Consider the following 19,505-nt stretch of genomic DNA (forward strand, 5'->3'; position numbering starts at 1 on the left):
TTTTTGCTAAAATTTCATAAGTTTTACATTGAAACTCGTGAATTTTTTTCTTTTGCTTGATTTGTATGTAATTATGTTATTTGTGTAAATTGTCTTAATTTTGGTCTTATCTGCACAAAAATTTCCAACATATTTTATATTTTTGTCCATTTGATGATGTATTTTTGAAATACTAAACAATTGATGTTTTGATCAGTTTCCAAATATTTATTTTTACTCTTGTGTAATTTCTTGGATGTCTACTTTTTACTTTTACTTGAATAAAAATATGTTGGAAGTGCTTCTATTAGAGTACAATTTTTGATACTCTACCCACCTCTGAATGTGGCAAACAATTATTACAATTATCTTTTAACTTTCTTCTTGACGCTTCCATAAATACCATATTTTTGAGGTAAATAACAGTTGCCCTGTCAACCTGAGTCTTGTGCTGCTGAGTTTTTAACAATATTCACTATTAATTGTTCATTACAATTTCTATCTACTAATTAGGCGATCAACAGGTCTCTTATGTAAAGGTATTAGAGTTAAGGAGACTAAATATGCATTTCAGGCTTTTCAGACTTTTATTTACAATATAAAATGTTGTAAAAAAAAGTACATTTCCTTACACTTTGATTGCTCTATCAAATAAATATATGTATGTTTGTGTTGTGAATAAATGTGATAAATGGATGTGAATATGATTGCAAGGCACTGCATATGTCTGAGTGGAAGCTGCTCTATTATGAGGAAATAAAAATACACAGCAACTTTTATAATGCGGCAGGTTAAGTAGTGCGTCATTGGAGCATTTGTGCTTTTCCCTTTAATTTTTATGTGACCATAAAATAATACAGTAAATGTTTGACTATGAGGAAATGAGTCAGGACTGCTGTAACTCCTTCATCACTGACTTCTTGAAAAACTAGAAAAACACTCATAGTTACATAAATAAATGTTGATATTGTGTGTGTTTTCAGTAAATAAAAGTGAAGTGTTTTTTCTTCCTTTTAACCCAGCCTCTGAAGATTAGTGAAGTAAAAAAATACCAAAAATAACAATACAAAAATAATCATTAACAACTTATAAACATGTATTTACAAGCCGACTGTCTGAGGGACAGTGCATAGATAGCGTAGTGATCCAGACCCAGACTTTAGTCCTCAAACTCTGCAGCGTAAAGCACCTGCTGGAACTTCATGCGGACCTCCATCCTTTTTTTAATGGTGAGCCTCTTCAGAGAGGGCAGCAGGCTGAGCAAAAACAGTTCGTCTTCATCCCTGAAATTGCTGAATGCATCAGCAGAACTTGGCCCAGTTTCTGCGGGAGCTTGTCTTCTGCGTTTAGGAGAAGGTTCGATGATCTGGTGGCAGCTTGGAGCGGGCTCTGCAAGAGAAAAACTGGTGGTGACAACTGGGAGCGGATCAAGCAGCCTCTTCTTGTCTTCCTCTTGCTCTTTTTCCATGTCGTCTGTTCTTCCAGTTGCCTGTGTGCCACAAAAACATGAACAATTTACTGGTTAGTGCAGTCCATAATGTCTTCTTACCTTGTAAAAACTGTTCGTAGCCTGTAAGCTACTGATGATGTTGCCTATGTTCAAAATTGGGTAGATCTGGTTACATTCCCTTGAGTAACATTTTTGAAAAAAAAAAAAAAAAAAGTACTTATTAGAGTAGTTTCACAGCACTGTACCTTTTTCTTCTACTTGAGTAATATTATTATTGCGTCGACTTTTTTTTTTGTTTTTTTTTGCTACGATTCATTTTGCCCCCACCAAAATAAGCCGATGCACTGAATAAGGGACTGCAAATTGGTCAAACCCTTCTGGGTTAAACTGGTGGATTTGCTGAGTAACTGGTTGGATGTACCGGTCCCATTGACACTTACCCTACATGCCTGTTAGGAGATGGAACCCAAATAACAAATAAAAATGGGTAGGGTGGTAAAGTGGAGGGGCCAATGGTCCCCACAGATTCTATTGTTTTTCATAGCGCATGCTAACTGCGTGTTATTATTACCCCTAGCAACAGTTGCCATGCTGCTGACAATGATGTCATCAGCATGACTTTAAATAAAGTCTGTGTCATGAGGCCCTGGTAAGGATGACTTTGTGATGTCATAGAGTCATGACATCACCAACTGATCAGTTAATTCTCAGGTCAGTTAACACAGAAATCATTTGGACATTTTAGCTAAGCTCAACACAGATAAGTAACAAAAGCTCACAGCTCAATTTTTTTTGGGAAAAACATGAAAAAAAGGTTCTCCAACAAAGTCCATCCTGGTCAAACAACCCCGGATTACAGGAAAAAATCGTTCTCAGTGAACTTCTTTGGAAAGTGATTGAAAAATCTGCGGACAGACTAACTCTGCATCTTGTCAGAGAAACATTTTTGGAAGAACACCATGAGGTTTGATCTTACTTTTGAGAGAAACAGGAGAATTAAATGTGGATGTTCTCTCAGAGGTGTCAGAAGAGCTGAGTGAACGGATTTTCCAAAGTATCGCCAAAGATGCTTTCCACTTGGCATCTGGACTGCATTTAATTGGACTTTTTATTATCCAGAAGGACATAAAGTTATTGTGGAAAAATTCAAACATCACCGGAGAATCCTGTTCCTCCAAAGAAAATGTTTACATCTACAAAATGAAAGATCAGAAAGAATTTTTTTCCTAGGACTGAGGATTATACTCAGGCAGGCATGAACCCTGAACGATTTTTGAGGGGCGCGAAAGAGATGGGTTTCAGACGTGGAACCGAAGAGGAAAGAAGAAATATGGTGGAAAAAATTCTTTGGCAATTGGTTTATAAGTCCAGTCATAGAGCTAGACATGCCGCTTACAAAATGAAGCACACCATACCTGTCCAGAAAAAGCTTGCTCCTAAACTCTGGGAAGAAGTAAAGGACATAGATTTTATCTTTTTTGACAAGATGGAAAGAAACCTCTGCAGATATAACTTTCAACTTCTCTCAGGCAATGATAATTTAGTTAGAGAATTGGTGTTTAAGAATTGACAACCCAATAATTAGTGACAAGGTTATACAGTGTTTCAAAAGAAACACTGCAGGTCCTAACTTGGAGGCAGGTCCTCCAGTTCCAGCAAATTCAAAAAGACCAAATCTTGGTATTTTTGTCAGGCTTTCAGCACCAAGGTTTGTCTGCATTGGGAATATTTTTGTGTTCCCACATATGGCGCATTGTGCATCCTCTCTCCTGGAAAGCGTCCCTTCGACACGACACATCCTGTTTCTGTTGACATCAGGCTTCACCTCAACAGCAGGCTTCACCTCAACAGCAGGCTAATTTATCTCAACATCAGGCTTCACCTCAACAGCAGGCTTCACCTCAACAGCAGGCTTTATCTCAACATCAGGCTTCACCTCAACAGCAGGCTTCACCTCAACAGCAGGCTTTATCTCAACAGCAAGCTTTATCTCAACATCAAGCTTTACCTCAACATCAGGCTTTATCTCAACATCAGGCTTCACCTCAACATCAGGCTTTATCTCAACATCAGGCTTCACCTCAACATCAGGCTTTATCTCAACATCAGGCTTCACCTCAACAGCAGGCTTTATCTCATCAGTAGGCTTTTTCTCAGGCTCTTCATTCTTGTCTAGGTCTTTGAAGTCTATTGATTCAATGTTTTCCAAAACTAGATCACCTTTGTTCACATATTAATAGTCTTTGTTTATATCCTGGTCATCAAAGTCTACTGCGTCTTGGCTTTCAATGTTTTCTCGTCCTGACTCAGAGGCCGTTCGCAACTCAGAGGCCAGTCCTATCTCCGAGTGAGGACCGTCCTCTGAGTCTGGACCTGCCTCCGAGTCAGGACCGGCCTCCGGATCAGGACCGTCCTGCGAGTCAGGACCATCCTCCGGATCAGGACCGTCCTCCGAGTCAGGATCTGCCTCCAAGTCAGGACCGTCCTCCGAGTCTGGACCTGCCTCCAAGTCAGGACCGGCCTCCGAGTCTGGACCTCCGTCCGAGTCAGGACCGGCCTCCGAGTCTGGACCTGCGTCCGAGTCAGGACCGGCCTCCAAGTCAGGACCGTCCTCCGAGTCAGGACCGTCCTCCGAGTCAGGACCGTCTTCCGAGTCTGGACCTGCGTCCGAGTCAGGACCGGCCTCCGGATTTGGACCATCCTTTGAGTCAGGACCTGCGTCCGAGTCAGGACCGTCCTACGAGTCAGGACCGGCCTCTGGATCAGGACCGTCCTCTGAGTTGGGACCGTCCTCCGAGTCTGGACCATCCTCTGAGTCAGGACTGTCCTCTCAGTCAGGACTGTCCTCTCAGTCAGGACTGTCCTCTGAGTCAGGACCTGCCTCCGGATCAGGACCTACCTCCGGATCAGGACCTGCCTCCGGATCAGGACCTGCTTCCGGATCAGGACCTGCCTCCGGATCAGGACCTGCTTCCGGATCAGGACCTACCTCCGGATCAGGACCTGCCTCCGGATCAGGACCTTTCTCCAAGTCAGGACCAGCCTCCGGATCAGGACCGTCCTCTGAGTCTGGACCTCCCTCCGGATCAGGACCGTCTTCCGGATCAGGACTGTCCACCGAGTCGGGACCGGCTTCCTTAGCTTACTCAAAGCTACCAATTAAAGTATGCACCTTATTTTTTCTTGAATATTCTTAAATGTTATACTATTTATTGCACAGTTGTTTCTCTGCACTGATGTGCTGTATTGTAAATAGTGTATTTTTCAATGTTCAATATATTATGTACNTCCTTAGCTTACTCAAAGCTACCAATTAAAGTATGCACCTTATTTTTTCTTGAATATTCTTAAATGTTATACTATTTATTGCACAGTTGTTTCTCTGCACTGATGTGCTGTATTGTAAATAGTGTATTTTTCAATGTTCAATATATTATGTACTTTTTTGGAAAAGTGATCCGACTCAGTTACATAACCCTCGGATCACAAGTCCTATTTTTATTTCTAATAACAGCACAGTATTTTCTGTTACAGTAATATGCAATATATTATTATTATACGGTTATTACTATCATTATTATTAATCTAGATTTTTATTTTAAGTGAAACGTTAATACTTTAAGAACTTTTTTTCTTTTGTGAACCAGACTATTTTCACGTAATAGTGGTATAGTGGTATAATAAAGCAAGAACACATTCTCAAATATCAATAAGTCTTAAATTCTAATAAACATTTAGCACTAGAACTGGAAGACATTTTAAATATACAAAATAAATAAACAGAAATAAAAGAAACAACAAATGAAATCCTTAATAAAAAGTTGATCAGTTGATCAGACTGAAGACTTTTATCATCCAGTTTTTGGTAGTAAGAGAAAAAACGATTAAATTATTGACCTAACTTTAATTTATCATGCGACTAACGGAGTTATTGCTCATTGTGCCTTTATCAAATATTTTCTAATAGTTACTGATTAATTCAGAAACTTGACAAGGGCTTTTGTTTTGAAGGAACCAAAGCGGATGTTGTCAGCCGTGATAACAGAAGAACCATCTTCTCTGTCTACCATCAGGTGTTTCCATGTCGGTTTGTAATGTCCGATAAAAGAATCTGAAAACTCACTCAGCGTGAAAGTTAAACACCAGCAGAAATCCAACTGAAAAACTCTCTGAATTGACGTCACCTCCTGTGGGTCCCCCACGCTCCCTCCGATCTCCGGCCGTAGTTTAACGTGTGCGGTGAGCCAGGCCATCTGGCTGAACAGCCCCGGGACCTGCACCTCCCACGGGAGGTCGTTTTCGTCCTGCTGGGGGAACTGTCTCCGCACCAGCCGCTTCCTCGCTTTACAGAACTTGTCGCGCAGGTTTTTCCACAGCAGCTTCACTTCTTCCTCGGACTTCCCCATCGCGGCGCCTATCTCTTTCCACGCCAGGTGCCCCTTCACGCTGTTCCGGTAGTCCCCGCGCGACTGGTCGTACAGGTTCGGGTGTTCGCGCACGAGCTCCGCCAGCTTCTCCTCGGTTGCGTTCATCGCGACGTCCTTTCGCTCGGACGAGACGACCTCCAGCTTCACCGTCAGACGGAAGTACGAAGTTCAAGCGAATTCAAAATAAGTGCTTTGGTTTAACGACACCTAGACTCGATAATGCGGCTTTATTCAAAGCTTTACACAATATAAAAAAAATGCTCAAAAAAAAAATAAAGGGAACATTTCACTTTAATTTTGTGTGTGGCTCCAAATCCAGGCCTCCATTGGTTAATAAATTTGATTTCCATTGATGATTTTTGTGTGATTTTGTTGTCAGCACATTCAACTTTGTACAGAACAAAGTATTCAATGAGAATATTTCATTCATTCAGATCTAGGATGTGTTATTTGAGTGTTCCCTTTATTTTTTTTGAGCAGTATATATATATATATATATATATATATATATATATATATATATGTAAAATCAGGTGTGTCTCTGGTGAATTTTAGGTTAAAACATTTTTGTTTTTCATTCAGTGGGCAGAGAATCCAGAAAATTTACTCAAGAGTACAAAGTACTTCAAAATAAAATTACTGAAGTAAAAGTAAAAAGTACAGCGTAGTAAAAATGTTCCTAAAAGTAATTTTTTTCAAAAAAGTTAATCAAGTAAATGTAACTGAGTAAATGCAACTAATTACTACCCAACGCTACACATTAAATTTATTTTATTTCACATAGTGACATCAAATGTTGAAAGTGGAACCCATCTGTTTACTTGAGTACATTTTTAAATAAGTACTTCTAGAAGTATTTTAACTATGCTGTAATTTTTACTTTCGAGTCATTTGTTTACAAAAATAAAAATAGTTCCTCCTGAGTAAAATTTACCCACTGAATGAAGAACAAACATGTTTTAACCAAAACTCCACCAGACACATCTACAGATTTTGTTTTCATAAGTTTTTATTGATAGAAACTGATTTTGAAAAACCTTTTCTGTCTGATTCTATTTTAATTATTTTAATTTTGTTCTTTAAAATACCAAAATTTCTACTTAACTTTATATTTTGGTCCGTCTGATTATGTAATCCTGAAATATTAAATGATTGATAATTTAATCAGTTACTCAGTACTTGAATAGACTTTTTACTCTTGAGTAATTCTTTCAACAGCTGCTTTTTACTTTTAGCTGAGTGAAATTATGAATTTGTGCAATTTAGTTACAGGTAAACAAAGCATATAAACAATTTATCAAAGTTTCTCAGACTAGACAGCCTCCATGCCACGCCGCATTGATGCAGTAATTCATGCAAAAGATAACTCAATCAAATTACTTTTCAGAAGTCTGACATTTTAAATTAAATATCTTTTTTCATTTATCTTAACATTCCAATTTTCTGAAAAAATAATTTTTCTTTAAAACAAGAAATAAACGCTTTAAATATTTTTATAATGTGTCTTAGAACAGGGAATTGGTAAAATAATTTAAAAAAGGATATTGTATTCTGTAGAATATTCAGTAAAGGTGAACATATTTTTATTTCCAATATTGGCCTCACCAATCCCCCGTTTTAACAGGAATATTTACAGCTTTATTAATATTTCTGCTTTTTCTGAATCCTGCCTGTTAGTAAATCTATTTTTTCTACAAGGTTTCTGATGGGATTGAATTAAAGATTCAGTTTAGTTGAGCTTCTGCTGCACTTCAGTGACACATGAGGTCGAATTCAGAAAGACAATTAAATACAAAATTTATTAAGCAAATGTACAACAGCTTCATAGGCTATCTTACAGCTCAAATATAGAGAATTTCTTTCATTTCCACTCATTAGGAGTGAACATCATATTCAACTTAAGATTTAAATTCTGTAAAGAACTGTGAAAACATTTAATAAAAAACAAAAACACTCAATTTTGAAACCTTTCAAACCAGGAAAGCTGATCTGAAATCTGTTTTTATCAGTGTCAGGATGATCTAACAAAGGAAGTATTCTTACTAGAATAAAAAAGAAAGCCTTTAAAAAACATCAAATATAAAGAACATCTTTACAACGTATTGTTTTCAGCTGATCACCTTTGACCTTACTACGCTGTCTTCCCACTGCAGTGTGGCGTTTTTGTCTTGCATTTAAAAAAAAAACAAACAAAAAAACACTAATCTTTGGGATGAATTATTTTTCCCCACAGCACCGAAACAACATTAAGTGCAATTAGTTTCTATTAGTTATGACTGGTATAATGCTCCTAATCTAAAATAATGTAAATGTTTTCAAAGTCAAATTACAAACTGAAATGTACCTTTTCATTGCACTTTGTAAGTACGTCCTTTTATATTTGTGATAAATTGTATTACAATACCCAAATATCATACAAAATGTAAGAAGAACAAACCGTCAAATACAAACATGTTCAGCAGATACTAAAGCGCTAACATCTTAGCAAAGGGAGAAAGTTTTGTCCTTCATCTTAGATCTTTAGGTACAGTGTGAAACCAGAGCTGCAGACTGAACTTCTATGTGGGGTGGATCTGTGTCACGGCTCTGCACTAAATGATGTCGTTTGTGAAAGTCGATAAGCGACTTCCTTGTCAGCTCTCCTGCTTAGAAGTGATACTGTAGTAAAACTGGTCTTGAGAGATGCAGACAAACTCCAGGGTGGATCTGAAGAGAGTCGGGCGACATCAGTACACGCCTCGTAGCCCGCCGCTTCGGGAGCCTCCGCCTCCTCCTGAGCTGCCGTAGTAACCGCCGCCCCCACGGCCTGAAATGGCGGCGGAGAAATATCAGTAGCTTGTCAACTGAAGGTTTCCAGACTGTGGAGCCCAGCAGCGTGACGTCATACGTCACAGCCAGCTGCTGGCTAACGATGACTAGCATTGGTTTTAGCTGCTAAATTAGCAATATAACACACTAAATCTTAAATGTACGCCTGATATATAAAAGAAAAAGTGACAGTGCTTTGCCACACAATGACAACTAGATAACAAGGTCAGGAAAAAGTTTAAAGACAAAAATATGGAGGGAAAGAGAGGTAGTTCAGTTATGCTAGCTTGACTTTGATGATCGTAATATGTAGATGTGATGTGGAATTCATTGTGTTTCAGTTCAGTTAAAAAAATAAAAAGGCGACCTAAACACACAACTCTGACAGATCATCATTAGTGAACAGAACGGTTCTACCGCGGCAGTGCGGCTATGCATGGCATGTAAAAGAATGGTGTGAAATTTCAGGGTATAAACAATAACATGCAGGGGGTCCATAAGTGATTTGTGATCGTCTGAATGAGAACTCACTCATCTCTCCTGCCCCATTAGCCGTTGAGTTGAGGAAGAGCTCAATGTAGCGATGCTCTGTGGAGAAAACGTCCAAGTGTTAAAGATCAACCTCCTGATGATAAATGTTGCCTTCCTGACTCTCTTCACCAGAAAATAAACATGTAAAATCAGCTGGTGGCTGTAATCAACAATTACTTTTCAATAAAGACACCATAAAAAACACTAGCAAGAACCCTTCATTGTGGATGTTGTTACTGAGAGAAGATCTGATTTAGGCTGCTACCTCACAGAGGGAGGCTTCAACAAATAACAGGATGGTTACATTTAGCCCTTCTAGATATTTTAAACATTGTCATGGGCTTAAAATGGTCCAAATGGCTCAATTTGGAAATGTTAGGAGCCTTTTAGAAATCACAAACTTTAAGTAAGAATCTGTGTCTCAACCATGTCAAGGTGCTGATTATTTTTTTTCTTATTTCTCAGATACATTATGTTATGTTTTGTCTCATTTTAACATAAAGGAAAGCTACAGAGAGATGAAAAACCTTTTGAATGTGGTTCTTATTTCCTAACAGGAAAATGTCAAACAGGTCAGAAGCTTTACAAGCAGCATATTGTCCACAAAAACAAAGTCAGCAGATTTTTCATCACTTCAGTATCCATGATTTCCTGTATCATCAAACTGTCGCACAGAAACAGAAACACGTACGCATGTTGTGTTTGTCTTTGGACATGGCGGCCACAGCATCTTCATGGGAGCGAAACTCCACGTCTGCCTCTCCGGTCGGCTTCCCGTTCGGCGCCATGTCGATGTGGATCCTCAGCGGGTTCAGAGGAGAGAAGAACTGGGAAAAATAAAAAACAGGGCTCCATTTTATGATTCTGCTGCAGTATTTCCTGCAGTCTGACGGCAAAGGGACGATTATTACCAAGTTTACATCTACATGCAGTTGCTCTAATTCTACTACAAGAAAGAAGAAAATTAAACCAACTGCAGGGAATAAAAATGGAGGAAAACCTTATATTACTACCACACCAGGTACTCCAGTGCTTAGTTACTCTCTGTAAAAAGTCTCACATCAATTGTGTTCTTACTTTTGCAACGTCGCCCTCTGAGGCCCGAAAAGGTAAACCCCTCATGTGAACAAAATGGCCGCCGTGGAAACTTGAGCCGCTATCGGATTGTCCACTATAACCGTGGCCTCCAATTCCTAAAGACCAAAAAACAAAATGTTAGAAATTTACCAAGTGAGACAAACTGAAGTAGCTTTCAGAAAAGAATAAAACTTCACATAAGTCAGCATAACTTTCAAAAAATGTGTTTAAAAATGCGAGAAAACTGTAGAGTTATCTAAAATGTTAATTTATTCTAGAAACAAATGATCCGTTTAGCTGGATTGAATCATAGTTATTCATGTTTTCATCAGGAACTGGAGAACTTTACCTCGTCCTCCTCTGTCTCCTCTCATCCGGTCGTCAAACATCCCGTCGCTGTAACTGTAATCACTCAGACCGTTGTAGCTGTCAAAGCTGCTGTAACCTAAACGCAGAGCGAACGGAAAACACAATACACACATAAAAACACTTTAATTCAGCTAAAATAAAATAGACTGTCTTGACTCAAACATTAAAATCACTGGCAGAACAAACCTGCTGGTAAATCATCTCTTTATAAAGAAACTCAAATAATGCATTTTTAGTTTAGTTATAGTTTACATATTTCAAACAATTCAAATACTTTGATGTACATTTAGATAATGAATATCAACTCTATACACGAAAACAAAGTAGGCAGAAGGATAATCCACTCATCTTGCCATTTTTTACACATTCTTCATTTTAATGAAATAAAAAAATGAAACAAAAATATTCCTATATAACACATACGGATGCACTGATGTGTTGATCAGCCAATTTTCTTAATGTTTGGAGATCAGAGATCAGAGATCAGTGGATCTTTTCTACCGGAGCTGAACTCTGCTGTCCTGTTGGAGGTTTTATCTGACAGACCAGCTCTTCTCTGCACACTTACAGCTAACAACATTTCACACAAAAATAATTGGTGTCGGGGGGGAAAAAAAGGAATTGGCAGGTTAGGCTTTTTAAAGATCAGTAATCAGAGAAAACTGCAATCGCTGCTCCCTTAATGACACACATACACAGCCCTGGAAAAAATTCAGAGGCCACTTAAAATGATCAGTTTCTTTGATTTTACTTTGCATAGGTCCATGTTGGAGTAAAATGAACTTTGTTCTTTTATTCTATGAACTACTGACAGCATGTCTCTGAAACTCAAAGCAAAAATTTAATATTTATTTGCAGAAAATGAGAAACGGTCAGAATAACACAGAAGATGCAGAGCTTTCAGACCTCAGATAATGCAAAGAAAACAAGTTCATGTTCATTTAGTAACAACGACATTAATGTTTAACTCAGTTCAGAAATCAGGAACCAGGAGGTTTGCAGTGGACTCTTAGTTTTTACTGCACATTACGGGGAACTGCAGCTGAATGTCAGGTTGTTACTGTTGTCATTGCTGCTGCTCATTTCCGGTTATAAACTAACTGATCTGTTGGCTCTTCAGGCCAGGATACTGAACAGACAAATGTTTGACCATTATTGAGCCAGCAAGTGAAGTATTTCATTAAACTGAGATAAAGGGTAGGATTAAATAAGCGTTCACTTCTTCCTACTCCTTTCAAACAGAAAAGTCGTGGTAAACTAATTATTCTGTTCTTGTTTACGTATGCATGTTTTTTCACTGCTCGTTCTCTTGTTTTTAAAAACCTGTTTGAAATAAATAAATCGACTCAAGGCTTACCTCCTCCGTAGCCGCCTCCGCTCCTCATGTTGTCCAGCAGACCCAAGCTGCGTCCGGGCCCGTAGAGGCTCCCCCGGGGCGCCGCTATGACCGGCCTGTCATAGGGCCCGGGCCTCTGGGTTGACGTTCCCCGCCGGGGGAGGTCATAGTGCGCTTTGATCTCCCAGCGGCTGCTCTTAAAGATTTCTATGTACCTGCAACACGAGAGGCCCGGGGGACAACGGGGAGGAAGGTGAGAGGCTTACCGTGCAGAAACGACACAGACAGACAATGAAAACAGAAACTTACAGCCATAGAAACATAATCTGGGCATTTTCCTGTTCTAGATTTCTACCTCACCACTGATGCGTACGGCTTAATCCATACAAGGTGTTTAGGTCTAGCTTTGACTTTCTGCTGCCTGAGCATCACTGAGATGCTCTGATGGTCCTAAACCAACACTGGCAAAACTATTCACACCCTCCAAACATTTTCCATTTCTATACTTTTACTGCCTCCAAGTATTAAATCTGGATTTTCTTCTATAAAACCAACACAAAATGGTACACAACTGTGAAGTGGAAGTGAAATGATTGATGGTCTGCAAAAATTCTTCCATCAGGATGGATGGACAGAATGTAGGAAGTCTAATTTTCAAACCTCCGCCAAAGACTCTTAGACAGGTCTATGTGTACTTTGACTGGACCGTTTTAACACTGTGATCAGGGGAAAAAAGTTAGCCTGTTTCTAGCTGGTTGTCTTTCAAAATTACACTAAATATAAGTAAAGACCAACCCTCTGGACAGTGTGTTGAGGCTCATGTGCAGCGTTTCAATTTGTATGCAAACCAAAATGTTTAAATTGGTCCCATTTGGTCAAAGCAAATTCACTTCTTATGATGAGTCTCTTGGATGCTTTTATCATATCTCTGTTCTCCTGGCCAGTTTGAGTTGGGCTACTGGTTGCTCTGGGTTTTAGGTACCAGAATATAAGCCTGTCACAATAAACAATAAATCAATTAATCGTATGATAAACTAAAAGGAGCTCAACAAATTTAATCTGCATCGTTTTTCTCTTCTTCTACCAAAAACTGGATAATAAAAGTCCTTAGTTTGGTGTTTTGGTCTCAACCAAACTTTATTTTGAAGGCCAATTTTGTTTACAAAAACTGTTTCTGTTTGTTTATTTAGTTCCAGTCTTAAATGTTCATTAAAAATGTAAAGTTTTTTGATCTTGGAGAATGTGTTTCTGTGTTATTATGCCTTTACCATTATATTGCTTGAAAATGGTCTCAAAACAACAATATCATCGTTTATCACAATAACTTCTGGGACAATTTATCGTCCAGTAAAATCTGGTACAGGCCTACCAGAATGTATCAACAATGTTTTGCTAATTGAATAAAAAAACCCATAATATTTCACTTTTTGCGTGCTACTTTGTGTTGGTTCATCCCACACACCTCCACATTTTTAGTTCAGATTATGAAAATGTTCAGGGGTGTGAATACTTCTGCATGCAAGTCAACTTCTGGTAAATTACCTAACATCTCCAGATGTCGCTGTCTCACAAGGTTAATGTATAACAGCAGCTTCAAAATGTGCTTAACAGAAAAAACCCTTAAAACTATTTCATTAATATTTTTGGAATTACACAACCCGCCCAATTAAATCACCAAGTTCCCCCTTTTTCTCCAGAAATGTTTTAGCCCACGAACCCACACATTCACCCACTGCTCAGCCCATCTAAGCAACACCACAGTTATTCTACAATGATCATAGAAACCCATCCCAGTCCAGCCCGTCCCTCTCCCGTCTGTCCCACCTGTGCCCTATTCTTTCCTTGTGTTTCCCCAGAGCCTTTTCTGCTATCTCCTTTGAGGCAAACTGCACGAAGGCTTCCCCTGTGCTCCTCCCCTGGTAGTCCACTGGCAGAGTTATCCCATTTGGCACGATTCTGAACCCTTCAACCCAAGCACACATAAATACATAGGTCGGTAGGTAGACTGGTAGGAAGAGTTGAGAACAACACCCACTGCATGAGTGGAGCGTTTACGATTAGTGTCATCATTGATCATCATCATCAGTAGCATCTTGTAAAACGTCACAAACATTGAAATTTCAGGATCCTGAGTTTATAGTTACATGTCCCCAGCTGTGAGGGTTAAACAGGGAAATGACATCACTAAATTAGCTGGACCCAAAGTGCAGATGGCCACAGTCTGCTGTCCTTTGTTCCCCAGATTTTTATACCTGAGTGAAGTTGCTCCCCCCGCCGCCGCCCACCTTCTTCACACCAGACAAAAATGGTGACAAGCGTTTGTGCAGCAAAAATTTCCTTTTGTGCTGCTTTAGCTTTGAAGATATTAATTAAATATTTCTTAATATCTTTAAATTGATAGCGGCACAGATAAGCCTGCCACAATAATCAATAAATCAATTAATCCCATGATAAATTAAAACAAACTCAATTTCTAGTGGCATGATTTATCGTTTAGCTCTTTTTTTACTCTTTCTACCAAAAACTGGTTGATAAAAGTCTTCAGTTTGGTGCTTTGGCCTCAATTAGCCTTATTATAAAAGACAATGTTGTTGACAAAGACTTCAAAGTTTATTTTCTTTGTTGTTTTGTTAATTTATGTTGGACATTTAAAAAGTCTTCCAGTTCCAGTGTTAAATGTTCATTAGAATCTTTTAGAATGTGTTCTTGCATTATTATTTCACCATTAACATAATTTCACTTAAAAATGGTCTCAAGACAACAATATTATCATTCATCACAATAACTTCTGGAACAATTTATCGTCCAGCAAAACTTGTCATCGTGACAGAAACAAGAATATTTGCTGCACAAACGTCTGACACCACATTAGTCTGATTTGAAGAAGGTGGGGGAGCCACGTCACTCAGGTAATGTTGATTTGGTAAAGTGAGGTTAGTCCTAGGTGACGGTGCTCTTCCTGCTCCATTAATATGTCAGCTATCATCTGATATATAATAACTACAACACTGATACGACCTGACAATAATCAATTTATTGGGCAGTCTTACGCCAAACCATCCCAGCTCATACAAGTAAACTTTTTTAAAAGGTAAAATATCAGTGACAGAAACATAAATAAATAAGCTCATAATATATGTAGCAACAACAACAAAAAAATCAGCGTTTGGATCATAAGGTTCGATTAAATCACTTTTTGCAATATTTGGAGTTTTTATGGAGACTCACAGTTCAGACGTCACTAGTTTTTGTTAGAATCGTTTTGTTTTTGTCTTGAATCTCCACTTTACAGTCAAAATCCTAAATTGAGGAATTATGGAGGAACTCATGCTCAAGAGAAAACTAACAAAAAAAAAGACCTTATTTATAATATTCATTTGAATTTAAACTATTTCTCATTCCTCTTTGCACTACGATTTACTTTTTTGCACGCTACAATGTATGAATATAAATTCAACTTGGTTCCTAAATGATGAAATTAGATTTGAATCAAACATCAAATTCGACTGTAGGAAGTTGGGAAATGAAAATCTATTTGTGTAGTAAAGTGTCTTTAGATTACATTTGTTGTGAATTAGTGCTACATAATTAAACTGAATTATTATGGCCATATTAGCAACCAACGAGTGAAAGCTCGCGTTGTGCTTACATGCTGCAGATTTTAATAACCTTTAAGCACATAACCAACACTATCAATAACACAGTAACTTCAAATGTAAACACATTTTCTTCTACCAAGATGCAATGAACAAGATTTTATAATAAAAGCTACAGAAACACTTTAACATTTGTGTACCTGAAAAGAACTGGACAATCTCCTCCTTGCTACATCCAAAGGGGAGTCCTCTTAATTTTAGCATGCAGCCATTGCAGCTGTCAGGAGGAGGGCCGCTACGTCTCAGCACCCATTCCATTTCACTATGTTTTGACTTAAACACTGTTTTAAACACATGAACACACGGAAATATGAACATAACACAAGCTATAAAAGAAAGAGGCTTTTAAATATCAAACAAAGAGACTATATTCACACAATTATACAATGAAACGTAAACCTCTGCAGTAAACAGGGGGAATGGGAAACAGCATAATCACCACATGAACAGCAAAGCAATCATTTTTGAATAAAGACCGTTGCAGGAAATCACAAATCCAACACTTACCTTCCACGTATCTGTGTCCCATGTATTTACGATCCTTGGCAAGAGCATTCTTGTAATCGTCAGCTGTTTTCAGCTCAATAAATGCCTCACCGGTGGATCGGCCCTCTTTAGTGTAGGTCAGACACACTCCACTCACGCCGCCCACGATGTCACAGTCTGCAGGAATGGATCGTCATGTCGGAGAACAAATTTAGTAAAAAGTCACTGCAGCTGATTACATTTCAACAAAGTTATTCATAAAATGAAACAAAATTGTCTAATGCTGACTGAACAGAATGAGAATAATTTGTATTACAACTTATCAACACTGTTCACAAAAACACCCAACTGCTAAAAGAAATAATCGGATACGCAACGGTTTAAGTAAATGGGTAAAAGTGGTTTGTTTACAGCTAGACAACTGAAACAAACGCAAGGAGAAATGGAGATACAAATTTAGGCAAAAATGGAGTCATTTTAATACACCGTATATTCTGGAACACACAATTGTTAATTGTGACGAACAGAACTCATAACGTTATTGGTCGACTTCAGCTGATGTGCGTTTATTCTCACCAGAGAAGAAACTGGCCACTTCGTCCCGTGAGCAGTTCCAGGGAAGTCCTCTGATTCGGACCACATACCCATCGTCACTCGAAGACATCCTTTCTGCCAAGAAAAAGATATTTGATTACTGTGTTCTTACACGTCATGTTACTGTCAGCGAGCGTGTGACTTCTGTTCAAGTAACTTGATTTGTGACTGCACTGCTACTGACTTGTCCTGTCCTTTAAAAACTGTTTTTATTTACTTTTGTAGGTTAAAGTTTTCAGAATCTCTGTTGATAACAAAGTTAATATAGTCAATTTGCATACAAACTTTAGGCTGAATGAAGAACTTATTTAATCAAACAAGTGCACAAAGGTACTATGCAATAAACATTTACAAAATATTTTTTGTGATGAAAAAAATGCTCATTAAAAATAGATATTTTAGACTTACAAAGACATATCATGTATCAGCATATTTCTCCATAGTTTCTATTACTGCCTTTAAAACTTATTTTCTTATCATACGTAAATATTTATAAATTAGTATTTTTTCTAAGTCTTTCAATACCTGTTTCAGCCAAAAATAAAATAAATTTTAGATACCCAAAAAGCTAAAGTTAATTTAATTCGTGTGTAATAAAAATGCATTTTAAATGGTAGTCAATGGCAAAAATATCGATTGTACTCTTTAGTTCTAGCATGATGTTAAAATTAAAGATAAAAAATATATATTTTACCAAATGCACTTGTGCTGGAAGCTTAACCAGTGGTAAAGTTAAAAATATACACTGTTTTAAACACGTGTTTAATTTTACAAGCCACAATTACAGCAGGAAAAAATAGCTTCATATTTCCACGCAGCTAGGCGTTCATCTAACGTCGTGTCATAAACCACAGATCGCCTTTAAAATCCTTCATAACGCCGCCGTGTCTGTGCCCACAAAAACTTAACTATCTGTTAATAAGGTAAAATTGCAGCAACAGTGTGCCTATAAAGTAAGTTATGTAACACTTAAGCAAACGTATTTCCTCTTTCGAGCTAACGAGCTAATGCTAGTTTTACCGTTGAAGCCATTATAGCAGGCCAACGGCAGGACAGAAACAGCGGTCAAACCAACGAGCCTAAGTGGTCCGCCAGCCAGAATATAGCAAACTATAGCCAAGAATCAACATGAATTTACAGAAAAATGTGCTATTTTTTCAAATAAAAATAGTTTATAAACAGAAATTATTTTGCAAGATCTTTTTTTTTTTTACCCCGGTGTTTTCCAGCTCCAAAGGTTTCACTATCAGGAAACGCGCTCAGGTTGGTTCTTCCTCATGTAGAAAACGGCACAGTAACTGCCGGGGACAATACCGCCCCTAGTGGCCTGGTGTGCTGACAGCAGATTAACAGGAACAAAAAGAAAATGTTTTTTTCGAAAACATTTGTGTTTTTTAATATGAGAAAACGTGCATATTTTTTTATTTATCTATAGCTTATTTCCTTGTTGAAGGCACCGAGGTAATGCTCAGCAGAGCTGACTGGAAGCCATTAAATATTTCTGGTAATCTGGTTCTTTGATTTTGATCCTGTTTGTGTGTATCTCAAGTTCTGCTCTTTGGTATTTTCATGGTACATCACGTAAACTACTTCTTTAGTGCCTCCTGAATATGGGTCTTTCAAAACCATGATTAGTTGAAAATTGTGGCCAAAGTATTTTTATACAACAAACCACTCTGGGACATATTGTTTTTCTTACGCCTTGTAGTGCCACCTGTTACATTTCTATTTTAATTTTTAATGTAGAACGTCAAAAACATTTGTTCCTTTGGTTTTTAACAATAAATACTCTTGACTTTTTAAATATTTTGTGTCAGACCATTTGGCATTTTATTTATACCTTTTTTGTAAATTTTTGTCAGATATATTTACAGCTATACTTCTACTTGTGATAGCTTTGGTTTTTTGTTTATTCTTGTTTCTGTATGTGTTGCACTTTGAGGCACCAGATACACATTTGCTTTTCAAATAAAACATATGTTAGAAAATATAATTAAAAATTTTCGGAAATGAATGGAAATTTCATTCAAATAAAGAAACTTTATGTTATCATCTCTTTGTTTTAAATGTATCTTTTCCGTTATTGTTGCTGTTGTATTTTGGAGTTTAAAACTAACACTTGACTTGACATTCACTTTAGTTCAACATTTTTTTTTTTAGGTTAAACCAATAAATAGAGAAAAAAATCTGGCCATAATCCCGGTCCAGACTGCGGTGAACCAATAAAACTGCAGCCGTGGCAGGGGAGTCGCTGGTGACTGCAGTCTGCAAACCAAACAGAGGCTCAAAGTCCACGGACAGCAGCGAGCCCACTGAAACACCACCACCGTCCCCACTGCTCCAGTTTCAGGCCTGGACGTAATGGAGATTCCCGTGTTTATGCTGGATGCCTTCACAAACCTACCGTTCAAAGGAAACCCCGCGGCTGTCTGTCCGCTTCTGCATGTGAGTTTTATTTGTGTTGAAGTGTTATATATTCTTTTTACAGCTTTATTACTTATAAACAACTTGAGAAAACACGAAATGCTAACAGGCCTGACTGGGACGTGATTAAACAGAAAAAGTGCGTTATTGTTGATTCAGGTTACAGGTGTTGCGTGATCAAACTGAAAACATGCAGCACAACCACTTGCCCTGAAGTCTTAATAATACTTGCAACATTTTTCTAAGTGTGCATTAGAGGTGTGTCGATCGATCGGTCACCGATCATAATCGGGCCGATTTCCGTGAAAAAGTGCATGATCGGTGATCATTGGCTCTTTTACCGATACCGATCACCTGCATCTCATTTC

The 19,505-nt window shown here is 38.1% G+C and overlaps 3 protein-coding genes across 6 annotated transcripts in view; 1 reads left to right on the top strand and 2 right to left on the bottom strand.

The window, feature by feature from the left end:
* Nucleotides 1-543: 543 nt before the first annotated feature.
* Nucleotides 544-6,024, bottom strand: LOC103136507 (transcription factor Adf-1-like). Of its 2 annotated transcripts, none has more exons than XM_007549788.2 (2): nt 5,614-6,024; nt 544-1,468 (listed from the first exon to the last, which is right to left on the bottom strand). In XM_007549788.2, exons 1-2 carry the CDS (start codon nt 5,959-5,961, stop codon nt 1,139-1,141), a joined length of 678 nt encoding a protein of 225 aa, XP_007549850.1. In that variant the 5' UTR covers nt 5,962-6,024; the 3' UTR covers nt 544-1,138. The 2 variants fall into 2 exon arrangements, with proteins under 2 accessions (XP_007549850.1, XP_016525853.1); XM_016670367.1 differs by having other exon boundaries at nt 5,549-6,024.
* Nucleotides 6,025-7,636: 1,612 nt separating this feature from the next.
* Nucleotides 7,637-18,023, bottom strand: hnrnph3 (heterogeneous nuclear ribonucleoprotein H3 (2H9)). Of its 3 annotated transcripts, none has more exons than XM_007549789.2 (11): nt 17,928-18,023; nt 16,696-16,788; nt 16,141-16,296; nt 15,774-15,914; nt 13,802-13,940; nt 11,999-12,192; nt 10,622-10,717; nt 10,273-10,388; nt 9,887-10,022; nt 9,196-9,252; nt 7,637-8,662 (listed from the first exon to the last, which is right to left on the bottom strand). In XM_007549789.2, the coding sequence occupies exons 2-11, from the start codon at nt 16,781-16,783 to the stop codon at nt 8,583-8,585; spliced, it is 1,203 nt and encodes a 400-aa protein (XP_007549851.1). In that variant the 5' UTR covers nt 16,784-16,788; nt 17,928-18,023; the 3' UTR covers nt 7,637-8,582. The 3 variants fall into 3 exon arrangements, with proteins under 3 accessions (XP_007549851.1, XP_007549852.1, XP_016525887.1); XM_007549790.2 differs by having other exon boundaries at nt 16,696-16,784; nt 17,928-18,014; XM_016670401.1 differs by lacking the exons at nt 7,637-8,662; nt 9,196-9,252 and adding an exon at nt 9,283-9,742 and having other exon boundaries at nt 9,826-10,022.
* An 895-nt stretch (nt 18,024-18,918) lies between these two features.
* The window catches only part of LOC103136510 (phenazine biosynthesis-like domain-containing protein 1), a 5,564-nt gene continuing 4,977 nt past the window's right edge, over nt 18,919-19,505 (top strand). Inside the window, exon 1 of the mRNA XM_007549792.2 lies at nt 18,919-19,158. Coding sequence (XP_007549854.1) covers nt 19,075-19,158 — 84 coding nt within the window. The 5' untranslated portion in view covers nt 18,919-19,074. The remainder of the gene's footprint in view (nt 19,159-19,505) is intronic.

The sequence above is a fragment of the Poecilia formosa genome, unplaced genomic scaffold, assembly GCF_000485575.1.
Source record: "Poecilia formosa unplaced genomic scaffold, Poecilia_formosa-5.1.2 Scaffold33, whole genome shotgun sequence".
In the NCBI taxonomy this organism is placed as follows: domain Eukaryota; kingdom Metazoa; phylum Chordata; class Actinopteri; order Cyprinodontiformes; family Poeciliidae; genus Poecilia; species Poecilia formosa.

Excerpts from the sequence above, each read along its gene's own strand:
- LOC103136507 (XM_007549788.2), bottom strand. The coding sequence starts at position 5,961 with ATGAACGCAACCGAGGAGAAGCTGGCGGAGCTCGTGCGCGAACACCCG. Across the intron at positions 1,469-5,613 it reads GCGTGGGGGACCCACAGGAG|GCAACTGGAAGAACAGACGA; the intron begins GTGACGTCAATT and ends TGTGGCACACAG.
- hnrnph3 (XM_007549789.2), bottom strand. The coding sequence starts at position 16,783 with ATGTCTTCGAGTGACGATGGGTATGTGGTCCGAATCAGAGGACTTCCC. Across the intron at positions 16,297-16,695 it reads AGTGGCCAGTTTCTTCTCTG|ACTGTGACATCGTGGGCGGC; the intron begins GTGAGAATAAAC and ends CCATTCCTGCAG. Across the intron at positions 10,023-10,272 it reads CAGAGGGCGACGTTGCAAAA|TTCTTCTCTCCTCTGAACCC; the intron begins GTAAGAACACAA and ends TATTTTTCCCAG.